Raw genomic sequence first — 20,745 nt, 5'->3', positions numbered from 1 at the left:
ATGAATGTTCCTGAGTGGCCAAGTTACAGTTTTGAGTTAAATCTACATGAAAATCTATGGCAAGACCTGAAAATGGTTGTCTAGCAATGATCAACAGCCAATTTGACAGAGCTTGAAGAATTTTGAATATGAAAAATGGTTAAGTGGTGTGGAATGCATAGGCCTGATCTGGGAGATCCTATATAGGGTGTGGACAGGGTTTGTTTGAGGGGGTCTCGGCTGGTTGGGCTGGGGGTGGGGATGTGGCTGGTGATGCTGTGGTCTGAGTGTAGGTCCTCTTGGAGTGGGTTCTCTTGGTGCAGGTCCTTCGGGAGGGGGTCTCGCAAGTCTGGGAGGGTGTCTCGCTGGTCTGGGCGGGGTGTCCGTTGCTCTGTTGCTCCTGTGTGAGGTACTGGGGCTGCGGTTGAGGGTGACGTCCATCAGGGTCCTGGCAAAAGTTGGGATTGCTGCCTTGTAGAGGTGGACCTGGTCTTAAAGGCTGTTCAAGTCCAGGGTGTAGTGGTGGGCCAGCTAGACATTAGATTTTGAGGCACAGTCCCGGGACATTCTTGCATTCCCCTGTATGGTGGCAGGGTGAAAGTATTTTCGTGGTAGCAGGATGGAGATGACCACTCGTGTGTTAGGGAATGTGTAAGAAGCTTTTTCAATCACTCTATCACACACAAACTGTCTGTATTCTTTGTCGAATCGAATCAGCAGAGGGCAGTGTTTACCAACCTACGAAAAGGCTAGAGGCCCTTATATTATGATAAAGATGAGGCCTCAAGCCCACTATCCCTTGAACTATCCCTGTATAAAACATTATTCACATACAGTAAGCTTTTTGTCATTTTTGATTTACGTGAAATACTCTTCTTGTACATGATCTCAAACGGGTCATGATGCTATAGTTAATGAGAAATTATGCATTCTAAAACTCGGCCTACATTTCATTTTTGGGTGCTCTTGTTTACATTTTCATAATCGGTTTACAGGTTATCGTGTCTCTCCGAAGCTGCAGCGCTTTTGGACAGGGCAGGGACAGCACCATACAGATAGAATCCAGTATAGAATACGATTCTATTTCTATGGACAACACCAAAGATGTTCTATTTGTGACAACACTGAGGTGAGTGTTCTTGTGAGGTCGCCATATTCAGTGATGCTCGCGGTGGTCTCTAGTGACCACCCACACGTAGCAGTAGCTATTTTGCCGCTAGTAGCCGGATGAATTTGGGGGAGTGCCTGGTTTGAAAGTAGCAAACTGCCGTCGTTAGCGGGAAGGAGGCGGTTCTAGTCCTCGGCTAGCACGAGAGAAGACCCGCCTCATCTGTAGAATGAACGCTGCCAGTCTGTGGGAACGTTCCGACAGTTCTTATTATACCTCAGTGGTTCCAACAGGCTTCTTGGCTTTGGTAAACATGTTAGAGAGTTATCTCACAGCTTGATGACTACGTATGGATGGAAACTTGACGGTAAATGACACCACAAATCAACGTATTTATATTAGTGGTAGCCTACTATGGCGGGGATGGAATCGCAGTTATGCCAACGCTGAACTTTCATTCGATGTTCTATGCGGAGATAACGTTAACAAAGAACCCTCGCTCCAGCTAGCCAAAGCTAACGTTAATCAGACAGATTTAAAACAGTCATGGCGGAAATTCAATAATCGTTGTTGTCTTTGTATTGTTTTTAATTATGTTTTATCGTTTCGATTTCTCGATAGTGTATTTTGACAAACGACGTTAATCAATTGCTATTTTAATAGTTAAGCTGGGGTAGCTAGCTAGCTGCTAACTAGCTGGCTAGCCGCAATCAAGCAGAAGAGTGTCGCTATCACTGTAACGTTAGCTAGATAGCTAGCTAAATGCGCAGTCGGACATGGAACGATGTCGGTGATGCCTGTGAGCAAGTTAACGCAAAAGTAACGTTTCTCCACAGATTTAAAAAACAAAAGGGTTCGTCTGTTAGCTAACTACGTTAATGTGTAAAATGGTGTTTACTAGTTGATGAGACAGTTTACATTGATTGATGACAGAACTAGTTAACGTTAAATGTAAAGCAAGCACTGGCTAGTTCACCTCTGTAAAATTTTCAATAATATTGTTTGTCGTAGCTAAGGCCGGTGTGGTAAACTAAAAGCCTTGAGTTGTCAGCAGCCAGTCAAGTGTATGTAGGCTGTAGCTATGCTCAGATGTAACACATTATTTTCTCTACAAAGCTCCAACATTAATCCAAGCAGAGACGATGAATATGAGTCAGTCTCCTCTCTAGCCCAGTTAGCTACCATTCGTTTTCCCATTAGACAGCTCTGCAAACGTTATATTGTCAAAATACATTCGTTAATCACCAAATGTGGAGTTTCTTTGAGTAACTATTGTAATTTACTGCTGTCACGCCCGGTAGGTACTTCCGAAAAAGGTCTAAATAAAAATGTACAAGTAACCGAAAAAAATTGTCTGGAAAGAATTGATGGTATTGTTTTTGACCAAGTGTAACGTTACATGCGCCAAATCCACATATTCGTTAAGATTACTGTAAAAACGTCACCTATATTGCCTACTTAATCTGATTACATGAAATATTATTGCATTCCGTGTAGCATGTGTGAAACAACCGGTTGATAAGACATTAATACTGTTGTAGGTGATAAAATCAATGATCTTTCGGGATACTGTACGGCTGCAGTAATTAGTCACATTATTAGTGATTTTAATGGAAGTACTGAAGAGGTGGAAGTACGTGCACACTTGGTAAAAAAACTAACAATAAAGATTATTTCCAGACAATACAATTTTTTTGTGTTGCTTATGTTTTATTAACACCTTTTTTGGAAGTACATACCGGGCGTGAAGGCAGTAAATTACTAGTTGCTCAGCGAAACTCCATATTTGGTGTGTAACGAACGTATTTTGACATAACACTTGCAGAGCTGTCTAATGGGAAAATGAATGGTAGCTAAATGGGCTAGAGAGGAGACTCATCATATTAATTATCTCCTCCTCTGCCCAGATACTGGTTCAGACTACACATAGCTAGCAGATTGTAACGGGCTAATGTGTTGCTCCATCAGCTGTTATATGTTAGGTACTGTTTGGCATAAGACAACAAATTTACGACCAACCTTAACTTCAAAATTAAATTAAATTAAATATTATTTGCCACATGTGCCGAATACAACAGGTGTAGACATTACAGTGAAATGCTTACTTACAAGCCCTTAACCAACAATGCAAAGTAAAACAAATAAAAAAAGTGTTAAGCAAAAAGAATTAAAGCAAATAACTAAAGAGCAGCAGTAAAATAAAAAACAGTAGGGAGGCTATATACAGGGGGGTACCTCAATGTGCGGGGGCACCGGCTAGTTAATATGTACATGTGGGTAGAGGCACACTTCCTCAATTCCCAACTTGGATGACAGCCAAAGTCTAGTTGCAGGGGTTTCATTTGAATTTAGAAAATGCTCTGTTATTAAATAAAATAAATGTTTTGCTCCAAATAAGTTATCAGTGTTCTCTATTTCAAATCTTCTCTCATTTATCGAGACAGGTGAGTGTCATCATGACATGCAGCACTTTGGAATGGACACCCACCTGTCCCAATCAATGAGAGACGATTTAAAATAGACAAGATGGCGGCGTACACGTTGTAGCTCAGTTGGTAGAGCATGGCGTTTGCAACGCCAGGGTTGTGGGTTCGATTCCCACGGGGGGCCAGTATGAAAATGTATGCACTCACTAACTGTAAGTCGCTCTGGATAAGAGCGTCTGCTAAATGACTAAAATGTTGGATTACTTAATGGAGCAAAAAATGGATTCAGTTTAATAACGGAGCATTTTCTAAAATTAAAACTAACCCCCTGCAACTAGACATGGATGTTTAGAAGACAGTCTGTCTTCCAAATTGGGAATTGAGGAAGTATCGACAAGTTAAGGTCCGTCGTAAATTCTCTGTGCTACGCCAAACAGTACCTATCTAATAACGCCTATCAGCCAGCTGGAATAAATTGGCTATATTTTTAATAGCTAGATTGCACCACAAGCTAGTGAAACTACTGTAGTATTATGTGTATGTCCTGTGTGTTATGATATTTAGTTACCTAGCAGGACACTGTTTTTTTTTGCTGTGTACTGTAAAGCTTGAGAACTGTCTGCCATTTGATCACCATGACAAGGCACAGATCTTTATTTTTATTTTTTATAACCTTTATTTAACTAGGCAAGTCAGTTAAGAACAAATTCGTATTTACAATGACGGCCTACACCGGCCAAACCCGGACGACGCTGGGCCAATTGTGCACCGCCCTATGGGACTCCCAATCACGGCCGGTTGTGATACAGCCTGGAATCGAACCAGGGGGTCTGTAGTGACCCCTCAAGCACTGAGATGCAGTACCTTAGACCGCTGTGCCACTTGATATATAAATACTGAAAATTGACAGTAGGCTACATTCAGTCTGTAGTTTCTACTGCTTTTTAAAAAACAATTTTAAACAGACATTCCTCTCAAACCTTTCTTTGCAGTCAGTGATGGCATTTTACCTGTTAAGTCATGAATTCTAGATTTTTTTTACCCCCCCACAAGTAAACCAGTTTGCCCCTTTACCCCTGAATTTCATTGCTATACTGATCTCGGCTGTCCCTGCTTCTTTCCCCCTGCAGTGACACTGGATCTCTGCTGGGAGTGTGTGGCCTGTCGTTGCCTGCAGAGTGAAGCTTGGTGCCTGGAGCTGAGTCTAGCTCTTTCCCCCTCCCTTCTGGTGGCTCCTTATACTGGATTGCGGCTGTACCCTGTGTCTTGCAGGATGGATGGTGTGGATCTAAAGGGTCTCGTGTGTCGGCAGCGCTCCTTGTTCTGTGACAGTGTTCTGTTCTTTTCCATTTACAAAAGAACACCCCCCATCCTCCACACAGACTCTGAGCCCTCTATACATACTAACTGTTTTTAAGCAAGTCACACAGGTAGGAATAGGAGAGGGAGATCTGCAAAACAAGCTCCTGTTTATTTGGTCAGTGATTTTTCTTTTTTTACCACATAGATTTCAGTTTCTTTCCAAAGCCTTTATGGAGGAAGTTTGAGTTTTCTTTTCTCTGTTGAATCGTATCCGCTCACTATTGTCGGGTGTGGTGGGATGTCGGAAAAGCCCAACAACAAGATGGTGAAGTTCCTGGCTCCCCTCCCCAAGAGTGGTAATGGTAACGGAAACAACGGGTCTGGCTCGGACTCGCTTGTTGGTGAACGGATGGCAGCGGAGGTGAGGCGGCGCCACCACACCATGGAGCGTGACCGTTGCGCCGCAGAACATCGAACATTCTTCCGTCGCAGCGTCATTAGCGACTCCAACGCCACAGCCCTTGACCTCCCCTTACCCAGTAAAATCCCTGTCCTCGCGCCCCTGGTACCCCGTGTGCGAGATGTCGCGCCCCGGCCTGCCGGTGCACCCCTCACCCCAAGACCTGCACCCCATGTGACTGTGAGGGAGGAGTCGGCTGAGAGCGAAGGTGGAGTGAAGGTGGATGTGGTGTCTGTAGAGCAGAAGGCTGCTGTACTACAGGATATCTGTGATGGGGAAGCAGTGGTGGCTCAGCCAGCAAACAGTCTAGCTGCCCAACCTCGGAGCCAAACGACAGAACCTGAACCTGAGAGTGAGGTGAAGGAGAGAGGAGAGGGGGAAGAAGGAGAGGGGAAGGAAGAGGATAAGGAAGAGAAGGAGAAAGCCCGGGTAGAGGCTGAACAGAGAGAGGCGGAGAAGAAGGTGCAGGATGACATTGAGGAAGCAGAGACGAAAGCGGTGGGAACATCGCCGGATGGGCGTTTCCTGAAGTTTGACATTGAGATTGGACGTGGTTCTTTCAAGACGGTCTACAAGGGCCTGGACACAGAGACCACAGTGGAGGTGGCATGGTGTGAGCTGCAGGTAAGATTGTGGGCTGCATCTCAATACTATCTATGTAGCCTAACAAACTTGTATCCTCATTTCCCTCCCTTCATGACTACTGATATGAAAGAGCACCACTGATAAGCCCAGTGATTACAAAATTGTCCGGTAGTCACTCATAACCTACAAAATCTGTGAGAAGAATATTCTAGTCTCATCTCAACCTGGTCTCAGAGCATTTTCTATTATTCTGTACGTAAATCAGAGACACTCGATTTAGTATGATACTGTATGTTACATTTCGTATGGTATGTAATAATTTGTGGATGTCATCATCCATTATGTATGATATGTTAGAAATGCAATTCTTGCAATATGTTACAAATTTGAAAAATATACCATATGTTACGAATTCCAATTTGTGTCTGTTAGCTAGGTGGCTACCTCTAACGTTAGCTAGCTGGCTAACGTTAGCTAGGAGTTAAGGTTAGGGGTAGGGTTAGGGGAAGGGTTAGGTAACATGCTAAGTAGTAGCAAAGTAGCTAAAATGTAATAATAATAATATGCCATTTAGCAGACGCTTTTATCCAAAGCGACTTACAGTCATGTGTGCATACATTTTTACGTATGGGTGGTCCCGGTGATCACAACACGCTACCCTGGCGTTACAAGCGCCATGCTCTACCAATTGAGCTACAGAGGACCACAAGTAGTTGCAAAGTTGTCCTTGATGAGATTTGAACGCGCAACCTTTGGGTTGCTAAACGTTTGCATTATATGCCCACCTATCCACGCTGACCAACCACCCTACTTATGTTTTTGTCTTAAGTAACCATCTGTCTTATGTAGCCATACCAAACGTAACATATAATTCTAATATGACTTTCCAAATTACATTGAATTTTCCAATTCTAATTTGCCTTTCCAATTTAATTTACTATGTCTAGTCTATGAGACCAGGCTACTCATATTGACAAGTAGGCTTAGGCCCATAAGTCTGCCTTTCTTTCCTTCTGCGGTGACTATGGTCCTTCATGCTGTCTTTGAGTCACATTCGGGGCATTTGGACATTGTAACTGTGGGTGTCACCGGTTAAACACCTAAGGGTCTGTCAATCAGTCATAGTCATCCCTTCAGTGGTGTTGCAATTCCAGTGAACACTGGACCATTTGAATATTGTTGTGATCAAATGAAGTTTCAACCCCCATCCCCCGTTCCAATCTCACCCCACCCGAGGACCTAAGGGCTCAAATTAAATAAACATGGATAAAAAAACAACAACATAAGCAACACGTCAGTGTTTCAGCAGCGAGCAGCAAGAAGCTATTGGTTCAAAGTGTCTTCTTTAGCGCCATGAATGCAAGCTGTAGACTCCATATAAATTACATCCATAAAAGTGAGGATCCCTTGATGGATAGAGAGTGGACCATTGTAATCGTAGAACTCATTCTTAAAAGGGAAATGTACAGTTCAATAACAATGTTTCCCCTATATTTTTTTCCGGCAGCCGTGGGAAAGTAAGCATTGAGCGCGGGCGTGGCCAATTGCATGCACGGTCTCCGACCAAAGATTTTAAAGGCCCTCCTCTTGGGCACTTAGACAAAATTGTGCTTTTTTAAAAGCAGATTTCGTGCAATTCTACAGATTTTGCCATGCCGTGTTCTTATGCTATCTGTGACTCAAACATTATAATAAAATCCATAGGAGACATTTTGTTTATTTGATTCTCTCGGACTGTCTAGTTTTTATTGGTGATTTGTTAGTTCTCAAAGATGATCTTAATAAAAATATAGCTCCATTATCTTTTCTACATAATTTACATCCAGTTTAAGTTTACACTGACAACGTTTTACCATCTCAAAAAGTATTTTCTAAAAATATTTATTGGAGTAGCGGCAACGATTTAGCAGCGGCGGCCCGCTTCTGCTAAATGACTGTAGGGGAAACACTGAATAGTTCTCCTGACATTTGCTGCATACGCTATTGTAATCTCCCTTTGTATTTATGATAGGCCTTATCTCCTTAGTCACGAGTTACTGGCATTTCCTCTTTGAGATCTAGCCCGTTGCCAATAGAATATAATGTTACAGAGCTGAAAATATATTTTCTATCAGGATGGACCTACCCCTTCCTGAATATAAGGGTCATGTTCATTAGTGCACAAAGCAGCAACGCTTTTTGAAATGGAATATGACAATCTTTGTTCTTATTGATCTCTGTTTCTAAATCGTTTCATGCCTACTGGACCCAGTCCTGTTCTATAGGTCCACGCAACCACACAACACCGGTGACTGGTTTGCCTTTGCGTTCCAGTAGACTTTGTTCTCGTGGCCCACAGCCAGAGTGATTTCCTCCCTGATTCAGTCTTCTGAGTCACAGCCACGGATGTTTCCCCTTTAAGAGACCTGGCCACCGTTTGCATGCATACAGTGGGGGAAAAAAAGTATTTAGTCAGCCACCAATTGTGCAAGTTCTCCCACTTAAAAAGATGAGAGAGGCCTGTAATTTTCATCATAGGTACACGTCAACTATGACAGACAAATTGAGAGAGAACAAATCCAGAAAATCACATATTAATGGCACCTGATTGAACTTGTTATCAGTATAAAAGACACCTGTCCACAACATCAAACAGTCACACTCCAAACTCCACTATGGCCAAGACCAAAGAGCTGTCAAAGGACACCAGAAACAAAATTGTAGACCTGCACCAGGCTGGGAAGACTGAATCTGCAATAGGTAAGCAGCTTGGTTTGAAGAAATCAACTGTGGGAGCAATTATTAGGAAATGGAAGACATACAAGACCACTGATAATCTCCCTCGATCTGGGGCTCCACGCAAGATCTCACCCCGTGGGGTCAAAATGATCACAAGAACGGTGAGCAAAAGTCCCAGAACCACATGGGGGGACCTAGTGAATGACCTGCAGAGAGCTGGGACCAAAGTAACAAAGCCTACCATCAGTAACACACTACGCCGCCAGGGACTCAAATCCTGCAGTGCCAGACGTGTCCCCCTGCTTAAGCCAGTACATGTCCAGGCCCGTCTGAAGTTTGCTAGAGTGCATTTGAATGATCCAGAAGAGGATTGGGAGAATGTCATATGGTCAGATGAAACCAAAATAGAACTTTTTGGTAAAAACTCAACTCGTCGTGTTTGGAGGACAAAGAATGCTGAGTTGCATCCAAAGAACACCATACCTACTGTGAAGCATGAGGGTGGAAACATCATGCTTTGGTGCTGTGTTTCTGCAAAGGGACCAGGACGACTGATCCGTGTAAAGGAAAGAATGAATGGGGCCATGTATCGTGAGATTTTGAGTGAAAACCTCCTTCCATCAGCAAGGGCATTGAAGATGAAACGTGGCTGGGTCTTTCAGCATGACAATGATCCCAAACACACCGCCCGGGCAACGAAGGAATGACTTCGTAAGAAGCATTTCAAGGTCCTGGAGTGGCCTAGCCAGTCTCCAGATCTCAACCCCATAGAAAATCTTTGGAGGGAGTTGAAAGTCCGTGTTGCCCAGCGACAGCCCCAAAACATCACTGCTCTAGAGGAGATCTGCATGGAGGAATGGGCCAAAATACCAGCAACAGTGTGTGAAAACCTTGTGAAGAATTACAGAAAACGTTTGACCTGTGTCATTGCCAAGAAAGGGTATATAACAAAGTATTGAGAAACTTTTGTTATTGACCAAATACTTATTTTCCACCATAATTTGCAAATAAAAATGTGATTTTCTGGATTTTTTTTCCTCATTTTGTCTGTCATAGTTGACGTGTACCTATGATGAAAATTACAGGCCTCTCTCATCTTTTTAAGTGGGAGAACTTGCACAATTGGTGGCTGACTAAATACTTTTTTCCCCCACTGTATGTTGATTTCTTCTAAAAGCGTTATTTATTTAGAGGTGTTGGCCTGGATTTGGCCCTTAGTTAAATAGACCTACTGAATACAGTCAATAACACTTTATTTCCCCCTAGAGTTAATTTTTTGACTCAGCATCTTCTGTAACTCTGTAGTGCTGTTTCTTGTTTTACTCCCTGTAGTGAAAGGGCTGTAGCATTCTGCTTTAGCTCGGTAGCTGTAGCTCAGGGGGATTCTGGCAAACCAAAGGCCCAACGATAGCCCTGGCCCAGACGGGCTGTCTGCTTTTCCAGGGAAAAGGACAAGACACACAGCAGAGTTTAACCCCATTCAGTACATACAGTTGAAGCCGGAAGTTTACATACACCTTAGCCAAATACATTTAAACTCAGTTTTTCACAATTCCTGACATTTAATCCTAGTAAAAATTCCCTGTCTTAGGTCAGTTAGGATCACCACTTTATTTTAAGAATGTGAAATGTCAGAATAATAGTAGAGTGATTTATTTCAGCTTTTATTTCTTTCATCATATTCCCAGTGGGTCAGAAGTTTACATACACTAAATTAGTATTTTGTAGCATTGCCTTTAAATTGTTTAACTTGGGTCAAACGTTTCGGGTAGCCTTCCACAAGCTTCCCACAATAAGTTGGGTGAATTTTGGCCCATTCCTCCTGACAGAGCTGGTGTAACTGAGTCAGGTTTGTAGGCCTCCTTACTCGCACACGCTTTTTCAGTTCTGCCCACACATTTTCTATAGGATTGAGGTCAGGGCATTGTGATGGCCACTCCAATACCTTGACTTTGTTGTCCTTAAGCCATTTTGCCACAACTTTGGAAGTATGCTTGGGGTCATTGTCCATTTGGAAAACCCATTTGTGGCCAAGCTTTAACTTCCTGACTAATTTTCCTTCCTCATGATGCCATCTATTGTGTTAAGTGCACCAGTTCCTCCTGCAGCAAAGCACCCCCACAGCATGATGCTGCCACCCCCGTGCTTCACGGCTGGGATGGTGTTCTTCGGCTTGCAAGTTATCCCCTTTTTCCTCCAAACATAACGATGGTCATAATGGCCAAACAGTTCTATTTTTGTTTCATCAGACCAGAGGACATTTCTCCAAAAAGTATGATCTTTGTCCCCATGTGCAGTTGCAAACCGTAGTCTGGCTTTTCTATGGCGGTTTTGGAGCAGTGGCTTCTTCCTTGCTGAGCGGCCTTTCAGGTTATGCCGATATAGGGGCGGTAGGTAGCTTAGTGGTTAAGAGCGTTGTGCCAGTAACCGAAAGGTCGCAGGTTCTAATCCTCGAGCCGACTAGGTGAAAAATGTGCCCTTGAGCAAGGCACTTAACCCTAATTGCTCCTGTAAGTTGCTCTGGATAAGTAATAAAAATAAAAATAAAATATAGGACTCGTTTTACTGTGGATATAGATACTTTTGTACCTATTTCCTCCAGCATCTTCACAAGGTCCTTTGCTGTTGTTCTGGGATTTATTTGCACTTTTCGCACCAAAGTACGTTCATCTCTAGGAGACAGAATGCGTCTCCTTCTTGAGCAGTATGACGGCTGCGTGGTCCCATGGTGTTTATACTTGCGTACTATTGTTTGTACAGATGAACCTTTAGCCCATTCAGGTGTTTGGAAATTGCTCCCGAGGATGAACCAGACTTGTGGAGGTCTACAATTTTTTTTCTGAGGTCTTGGCTGATTTCTTTTGATTTTCCCATGATGTCAAGCAAAGAGGCACTGAGTTTGAAGGTAGGCCTTGACATACATCCACAGAGACACCTCCAATTGACTCAAATGATGTCAATTAGCCTATCAGAAGCTTCTAAAGCCATGACATCATTTTCTGGAATTTTCCAAGCTGTTTAAAGGCACAGTCAACTTAGTGTATGCAAACTTCTGACCCACTGGAATTGTGATACAGTGAATTATAAGTGAAATAATCTGTCTGTAAACAGTTGTTGCAAAAATTACTTGTGTCAGGCACAAAGTAGATGTCCTAACTGACTTGCCTAAACTATAGTTTGTTAACAAGAAATTTGTGGAGTGGTTGAAAAACTAGTTTTAATGAGTCCGTCCTAAGTGTATGTAAACTTCCGACTTCAACTGTATTTATATTGACACGCTTTGAACCTGTCAGAACCAGCACAGACAGCACACACACTGACAACGGAGCCTGTGGAGATGCTGCTGACACAGACCAGGCCCCTCGCTCAGCGCAGAGAGAGAATCCTGCACATGCTCCTGAGCTCAATGCTTGTGTGAATGTAAAATGGGTCAGATTCCTGACAGAGGAATTTCTTATCTCCTGTGTGAAGTGAAGTGCAGCAGGTTTCTTCCCATCCAGTCCCCCTTCAGCCCTCTATGCATCCACCCTCTCTCCCACCCCTCCCCCCTCCACTACTCCCTTCTCTCGCCCCTTCCTCCCTCTCTCCTCAGCCCCCTCCATTCTTCAGAGATGATGCTGACAGTGGCATATGACTAAGTGAGGCATATCTACACTATCTCCCCAGGATTCAGACCTAAAGCATATAACCAAATCAAACTGCTCATTTCTTTTTTTGTTGCCTAGACGCTGGATATATTCTTGCCTTTTCTCTTTCTTTTATGCTCCCTCTATCTAACTTTCCATCTCAAACCTTTTTCGTCCTGTAGAGAATGGAGAAATATGTTTGGTTTGGTGAAGAGCACATTGTCATCTCATATGAACATTCCCCATGAGTTGTCTCATATATTAATGCAACTCTTACTCAGTCATTGTTGCGCAAGTCATTGTTGAATGTGCACTGTTTATCTATGTGGCAGGGGTCACGTTAATGCAGAATTCTGCATTTTTCAAAAAATAAAATAATAAAAAGATCGCAGAAATATCTTGCTGCGTTTTGTAAACTCAGATCTAAAATGCTTCTTATTGTAATCTCTGCTCGGCTTCTGACTAATTTTGTGCTTCCACTTGGATGAGATATCTTTGCTCTCGTCTTTAGACCAATTACATTCCCGCATTCACGAATGGGCATTCGATCAGCAGACAGCACTCTGACTGATTGCAGAGAGGAAGAGGCGATGGTTACTTTAATATGGTAGTTTTGGCAAGTTAAATTGCAAGATTCATGTGAAGCAAAACATTAGGAAATGTAGCTGGCTACCTTCTTTCTATGGTAAACATCATGGCCATGCATAGTCTTTGCAAAAACATATACCTTGCTCTTTCATTATAGAGTCTCTAGTAATGATAAGCTGCTAATTTACCTCTCGCCGACCCTGATTGAGTCAATTTGTCAAGTCTGATGGGGAAACTAGCTGACTTCCATAAACAAAGTTAGGTGTGTGTGTGTAACTTGACCCCATCCCGAGCCTGGGCTCCCCATGGCTGTATGCCTGCAGGCTAATATGCTTATGCAGGGATGGAATGCTCAATGAATCTTTCATCTGTCTAGCAGCTTTTCATTACTAGACTCTGCTGTAGGCACTACGCTGGGAGGAGCTGAAATCCCCTCACACAGATATTAAAGCTGTCCCATGATCAGGTAAACTAAAGCACACAGCTTTATTCCCCAGACATATCCTAAGGCTACACACCAACCACCCTAACCCCATGTACACAGGCCCATCTCCTCCCTCCCAGCCTAGACTAGACCAGACAGCCTTTCCAGCCTCCCAGCTCCAGACAGAGCCTATGTGTGAAGACTGGTCAGAGAGGCCAATCAGATAGCTGTTTAACATGTCTTTATGAGATATCTTAAAGGGTTTAATGAAATAGTAAAGTGGTGGTAATTCAGTGGACACTTTAACAATTACCATCTACAGTGACTATATACTTTCAGAACCGCTTTCTTTATAAAACCACTGTTAACTTATAGCCTACTCTCATAACTGCCCTCTCAGAAACCTTCATGCAGACTTTAACCCATAAGAGTCTAAGCCCTGGCTAAGCCGGGGAGGGGGGGGGGTTCTGCTAAGCTATATGGAATTGTTTTAAAAGGTCATACCAAGGAGGATTTTGCTTTTTGCTTTAGAATTTTAAGACCCCTTGAAGTACACTATATGACCAAAAGTATGTGGACACACTGCTCGTCGAACATCTCATTCCAAAATCATGGGCATTAATATGGAGTTGGTCCCCCCCTTTGCTGCTGTAACAGCCTCCACTCTTCTGGAAAGGCTTTCCACTAGATGTTGGAACATTGCTGCGGGGACTTGCTTCCATTTAGCCACGAGCATTAGTGAGGTCGGGCACTGATGTTGGACGATTAGGCCTGGCTCGCAGTCGGCGTTCCAATTCATCCCAAAGGTTTTCGATGGGGTTGAGGTCAGGGCTCTGTGCAGGCCAGTCAAGTTCTTCCACACCGATCTTGACAAACCATTTCTGTATGGACCTCCCATTGTGCACGGGGGGAATTGTCATGCTAAAACAGGAAAGGGCCTTCCCCAAACTGTTGCCACAAATTTAGAAGCACATAATTGTCTAGAATGTCATTGTATGCTGTAGCATTAAGATTTCCCTTCACGGGAACTAAGGGGCATAGCCCGAACCGTGACAAACAGCCCCAGACCATTATTCCTCCTCCACCAAACTTTACAGTTGGCACTATGCATTGGGGTAGGTAGCGTTCCCCTGGCATCTGCCAAACCCAGATTCGTCAGTCAAACTGCCAGATGGTGAAGTGTGATTCATCACTCCAGAGAACGCGTTTCCGCTGCTCCAGAGTCCAATGGCAGCGAGCTTTACACCACTCCAGCCGACTCTTGGCATTGCGCATGGTGATCTTTGGATTGACCCCTTTCATGAAGCTCCCGACAAACAGTTATTGTGCTGACGTTGCTTCCAGAGGCAGTTTGGAATTAGGTAGTGAGTGTTGCAACCGAGGACAGACGATTTTTACGCGCTTCAGCACTCGGCGCTCCCATTCTGTGAGCTTGTGTGGCCTACCACTTTGCGCTGAGCCGTTGCTGCTCCTAGATGTTTCCACTTTACAATAACAGCACTTACAGTTGACCGGGGCAGTGCTAGCAGGGAAGAAATTTGACAACCTATGACGGTGCCACGTTGAAAGTCACTGAGCTCTTCAGTGAGGACCTTATACTGCCTATGTTTGTCTATGGAGATTGCATGGCTGTGCTCGATTTTATACACCTGTCAGCAACGGGTGTGGCTGAAATATCAGAATCTACTAATTTGAAGGGGTGTCGACATACTTTTGTGTGTGTATAGTGTATCAAAATAAATTATTTGATAAAATGTTATTTGGCCTTAGTGCTATTAGCCCATACAAACACATTGAATAACAGATTCACTACATGGAACAACAGTCTCCCAAAAAAATCTAAAGGAAGTTCGTTCTGAAGTGTCTGTCCTATATAAGAAAGATCAGTAAACATTATTTTTTTGGGACATGTATTACGCTCCATATATTGGGCACTAAACATTGTCCATATATACTTCCATTCATTTTTTTATCAACTGGTACCAGGGGACCTTCAGACGAGTCTTATGAGGCCTGTGAGTCTCACCTTTCCACAGATGGGTCATATTAGTGTGTAGCCCAAACTGTTTGGACGCTACAGACAGAAGTTAGCAGATTGGCTGTACCGACTTCAGACGAGTCCCACAATGCTTGTTGGGGGTCGTAGAGCAAAACGGAGAACATCGTGTTCGTGAAAGTCATCTTTCCATAGAGGGGTCATAATAGTTTGTAGGCCAAAACGTTCGGCCACTACAGACGATTTTGTGAGAAGACCGATTTTTGGGATGCCTCATGGTCTGACAAACACCGCTCTAGCTCTGTCACCTTACATCACAGATGCGGAAGTGCGACATAGGCATATGCGGTGGATTGATACGCAGCCAATGCAAAAAACGGATTATCTCTAGCTTAAACGGACATATTTTTTATGGGGATTTTGTATTTATTATGCTAATTTAGATTTATGCGGGGGCGCGGACATCAACCTTAGGGGGTTTTAAGAACGAGTCCCCAATAAAGGTCCTCAGTCGACACTGCTTTCCTACTATCCTAGTGAAAATCCACATAGCCTTACATATAATATGTAGACTAGTTATAGCAAATTTTCAGATCTGCTTTCCATGTATCAACCAACAGGCTTTGGAGTGTGTAGTCAACCAATGTTCGCAAAAAAATAGTTCTGCACTGAACAAATTCCAGGTCTGCTGTGCGCAAACTTCTGTGCAACTTCCGGCGCGCGTTTACTGTGAACACTGAGGTTGTACCCTCTAAGTTCGTTTTAACAGTGGCCAAGTAGGCTACTGTGGCCATTTGATCATAATGTAGGCCTACCAGAGTTGCCTACTGTCAAAAATAATGGAGAAAAATGCATCCCATAACATTTTAACATGGAAATAGAGCAGCTATCATTCAGCCTACAGTAGCAGCTAATGTGGTGTTCGATGCCTACATTCCTTGAGACTTTTGGGAAAAAAATACACGCAGGGCTTGTCCTTCAGACAAGGAGGTGACTGAAAATGTTGTTTGATGCAAGAAACCACTTTACAAAATAAAAGTCTTTATTATTCAAATACCATTATTACAGAGAATCAGACAAATTATGTTCGGTCTATTGGGTACTTAGCTTATTCAAGACCATCTCAAAATGCAACACTGCCCCTTTAAGACATAAAAAAGCTCTTTACCTGATTGGTAATGGTGGACCAGTCTGTGTAGAGTATGAGTCGTGCCTGTCAATGCAATAGAATCCTATTCCAATGCGCTCTGCCTACAAGTAAATCTCTTGCACAGTTTTACATACTAAATCTTGCATAGTTCGTTTTGTTTCAGTATAATACATTGGAAGTGGCTAATGTGTTGATTTGATCACAATTTACACAGTAGAGCGAACCGTTGATAGTGTTAACTAAAGGGGAAAACTGTAGAAAGTTGAGTGAAGTTCAGTCTCGTGCTTCTCTGCCCGGGCTCATATTTCTTCTGGCAGTCCGAGGGGAGCATTGTAGTCAACCACAATCATTCTAATTACATGAATGTAAAATCCTAAGAACGGTGTCTACGAAACCGATTCCATTCACCCATGCAAAACTACATGCTGCTTTTCTCTCCCTGCCTGCCTGTAACCCAGTCCATTAATGTCACTGTGGACCTGAGTCATTACGGTATTGAATGCACAGCTCTTCACTGGCATGGCACCAGTCAGGTTTCATCCTATTGTTTTACTGCATGTTAGTGCCAAGAGTCTCTTGAAGCCTATCTGATCTGGCAGGGCCACAGTACCTTCAGTATTGAAACTAAGTTGTTGCTGCTCCATGTGTATTGATTTCTCTGTGTTGTCTGTATCCTAAGTGTGTGTGGTCAGACCAACATGAAAGGGACAGTGCGTTTAGTATTTGACTGACAGCACAATTCTTGTGGATTTAGCTACTGTACACTACATACACAACAGTGTAATGTTGATAAAAAGCTTCACCCAATTGTTATTGTAGTAAATGTACATTGTGTACAAGTTATGACTAGGGTTGTCATGATACCAGTATCGCAATACTATGATAGCTGATTTTCAATGGCAAAAAGGAAAACACAAAGCAGACTAAACCTACTGTGTATGTAAAATATTGTGTGCTATAGCTTGGTAAAGAAACACGTGATTCTGGGTGACAACATAAGGCTGCTAATTTCCAACATTAGGGCTGTTTTCCTCATGAAATTCAGTCTGCTTGATGTTCTGGTATCGTGACAACCCTAGTTATGACAGTGATCTCATGTTGAAATGCATTCCCTGATGTATCTATAGGTTGTTTAGGGTATTGATAAATTCATCAGAGACTCAGGCAGGAACCTGTCTTAGTGGAAGAGCCTGTTGATCTGTGTTCATCAGCGCATACGTTAATCAGACTAGCTATTGCTTGCTCTACGGAAGTGTGAGATGAAGCTGTAAGCGTTTGAATGCAACAGCAGTACTCCAGACAGCAACACATTTCACAAGTTTCCCCTCATAAAGCTCCTGAATCTTGTTTTAGTGTTAAAACGACACACAAAATGTTAATGGAATGGCCCCTTGATACTTTCAATCTGGAAGCCATATGTTCATACTGGTCTGGTAAAAATGTTGAATCATCCACCCACCTGTGCACACACACCCTCTCCATCTCATTCGTTTGGATCTCACATTGTAGGCATGTTTAAACGATAAGTAGGTCACAGCACAGGAGGAGGGAGGGGAAAAGAGACTCCTCTCTCTCTCACCCTGCCTCAACAAAGCATGTCATCCTGTCCTCCTTTGGCTGAGCCCCAGCATAGAAAGCTGAGCAGGAGAACTGTGAGGCAGGCATCCTTCAGTAGGCCAGGAACAGAAGGCTGCCAGCCTGGCTCAGAGCTGGTAAAATCCAGAGACTGCCACGATGCCAGCTGGTCAGGCTACGTTCCCCATAGTATTCTAGTGGCCTCTCCTTGTCTCTTCTCCTGACAGCTCTTCAATCGCATTCCAGAGCTATGTTGGAGCAGCTGTGCTACCATTCTGGACACTATGGGTTCGAGGGCTTGTCATATGATCCTCTGAAATGTATGACATCTCTCATAGACTTTTGCATCCATAGCTGTTGACCCATTGGGTTTAAAACATTCTGGAGGGTTCATCGTTTCAGTGGATGGCTATATTCAATTTTGGTTTGGCCAGTGAAGGCTAAACATCCCATCCATTCATGTGGCAAAACCGATGTGTTTCTTCCATTGCGGCTAGTGACACACAAGGTAGCCGTTTTGTGCCTGAACACTCGCTAGATGCCAGCTATTGCATTAGAAAGCTGACCACTGTGGAATTAGGAAAGCATTCTGTGCCAGAATTTAATGGTTATTTTCCAACCCGCAATGTTGTTTTAAAGAGATTAGCGATTTCCGGTGTTCGTACAAGCAGGATTTCTCTGGCTAACTCTGTTAGCGTGATCTGATGTGATTTTAGACTAGAGATTTCTAGAGGCTTCTCTGTACGAAGACATTCCTTGTTTTTTCAATTTTAATCTAATGGATAAAGAGGGGAAGACTGAAGCTTTGCTGTAGCTCTTTTATGTTTTGTGTGAACCAAAGAATCACTTAATCTGTGATCAGAAGGATAAGCCTGTTGCTCTTAGTTCAGTCAAACAGCCTCCTCCTAGCTGGTTAGCTGGCTTGTACTTCGTTCATTCAATAAATAGTCTAGTGAATTTACACCTGGGAACACCTTGGATTATTTTTCTGTGACTTTCTTTTCCATATGTCAGCAAAAAATCTTAAATGTCAATCATTGGCTTTATATGAACCAGTCAACTTTGCTCCTGGGCCTTGACAAGCAAAAAGCAGTAATTCATTGGCCAACATCACGTGTGTCAAAAACATGAAAGCACTATATAGCCAGCCGCCTGAGATACCATGTGCTTCACCCTCTCTGCCCCCCATATAGCCTACTGCCGTACACCAACTCTCCACACATAGTCTCGCTAGTTGCTACACACACACCCATCCACACAGCCATGTTTCTCACGCACCCACGTTATGGGGTTAATGTGTATGTGTGAGTTTTCTACCAGTGTCCACTGACCTGCGGAACTCAGCTAGTCATTTTGTTAGTTCAGATCTAGTTCAGCCTGTAGTGTGAGGCGACCCCAGTCTGTCACTGGCTGACTGCTCTTCTCTCTGTATATGCTGTTCCACTGACCTCTACTGTCATTCCCCGTGGCCATCGGGGAGCTCCACACATGCATGTCAAATGTATAGAGAGGACACCACCATTGGAAGTTGATGGTTTGTAGCCAAACAACATTAGCCAAGTATGCAATCAAGGTATCACCAAATCCATGTGAGGGCTAATTGATTAAATGTGTTATGGTCTTCTCAATGGAAAATAGGTGCCCTGCTGCTGTTGCCAATATGGCCTGAGTCAGACCAGTGAACTGCTTCCCATTTTAAGTGTATCTTTTCCCCCAGTTTCACCCTCAGAGCAGAAACCTGACCAAGCCAGGCCTCAGAGTGGGCACAGACCCTTCTCTTTCCCTGCTCTTTGTCTATCTATTTATAGACTACATGGGTTATTTATGACAGCCTTTGCCTGGTAGCAGTGTGTGATCTTCCATGGAGGCCTGGGTTTTTACTGGCTTTAGAGTGGGTCCATGATGCTCTGTCTGAAAGCTGCCTCACATCACCTGGGCCGTTTGACTGCCCAGCTCTGGCTGTAACGCCAGGAATCTGCCCTCGTTAAAAAGGCATACACCTGCTAGCCATTTCTTATCAATGCTAGGGTAGCAGCTTGATATACAGCAGTGGCAACATAGCTATTTATTGAGCTGACTCATTCCCAGTCTGACAGACACAGAGAGCTACTGCTGTGAGTTACGACTGCAGTCTAGTCACTCGCTACTGCTGCTGTCTGCCCTCTGAATGGCTGCCAGCTGCCTGCCTGCCACCCGGGGATTTAGTTCACTTTATTACTGCTTTATTCCTATATTTTATAGGTCCCTTCCTTTGGCTGGCACACCTTTCAAATTACATTTGAATGATGTTGGCTGTGTCTCAAGTCTCCACTAGCTTCCTTGCCTTGTCTCCTTTCCTTCACCACCACTGATGTGAGAAAAGGTGATCGTATATTTTCACCTGCTAGTTTTAGAAGAAAATTAGGAGAAGAAAGGAGGAAAGTAGGGCTGGAAGGCAGCCATTGCCCCAGTGTTAATGTTGTGGTGGTCTTTGCCCTCTCCCCAGGTGGTGACAGATATAACCTGTGTGTATGGGTCCCCATAGCTACAGTCAGTAAGCTGTGCTGTGACTGACAGATACTGGAGATGCATCCAGCTGCAGATTATGCGGGCTGAGGTGGTCTGCGAATCTCAAAGCGCATGCGCCTCAGACGGTATTTTTGGTCTCAGACTGTATTTCTGGTCTCAGGTGGAATGCAACCTGAACTCGAGACATGTTCCAGGGCGTCAGTGTGCTACGCACATACCAGTCGGTGCACTAGCTCTGGTCCAGGGCGTTATGTTAGTGCGTTAGCATTGTAGTGGTTGAAGTTGGGAGAGGCTAGCTAT

General features: G+C 43.6%; 1 protein-coding gene across 1 annotated transcript in view; it reads left to right on the top strand.

Moving 5' to 3' along the window:
* Window positions 1–1,189: 1,189 nt before the first annotated feature.
* LOC121531219 (serine/threonine-protein kinase WNK1-like) overlaps window positions 1,190–20,745 on the top strand; it is a 61,312-nt gene continuing 41,756 nt past the window's right edge. The window contains exons 1-2 of the mRNA XM_045205099.1: window positions 1,190–1,454; window positions 4,644–5,899. Of these exons, the coding sequence (XP_045061034.1) occupies window positions 5,114–5,899 (786 nt within the window). The 5' untranslated portion in view covers window positions 1,190–1,454; window positions 4,644–5,113. The remainder of the gene's footprint in view (window positions 1,455–4,643; window positions 5,900–20,745) is intronic.

Source organism: Coregonus clupeaformis, chromosome 19, assembly GCF_020615455.1.
Source record: "Coregonus clupeaformis isolate EN_2021a chromosome 19, ASM2061545v1, whole genome shotgun sequence".
NCBI lineage: Eukaryota > Metazoa > Chordata > Actinopteri > Salmoniformes > Salmonidae > Coregonus > Coregonus clupeaformis.
Note: the sequence above shows the minus strand (reverse complement) of the source record. Positions and strands in the feature narration are given on the sequence as shown.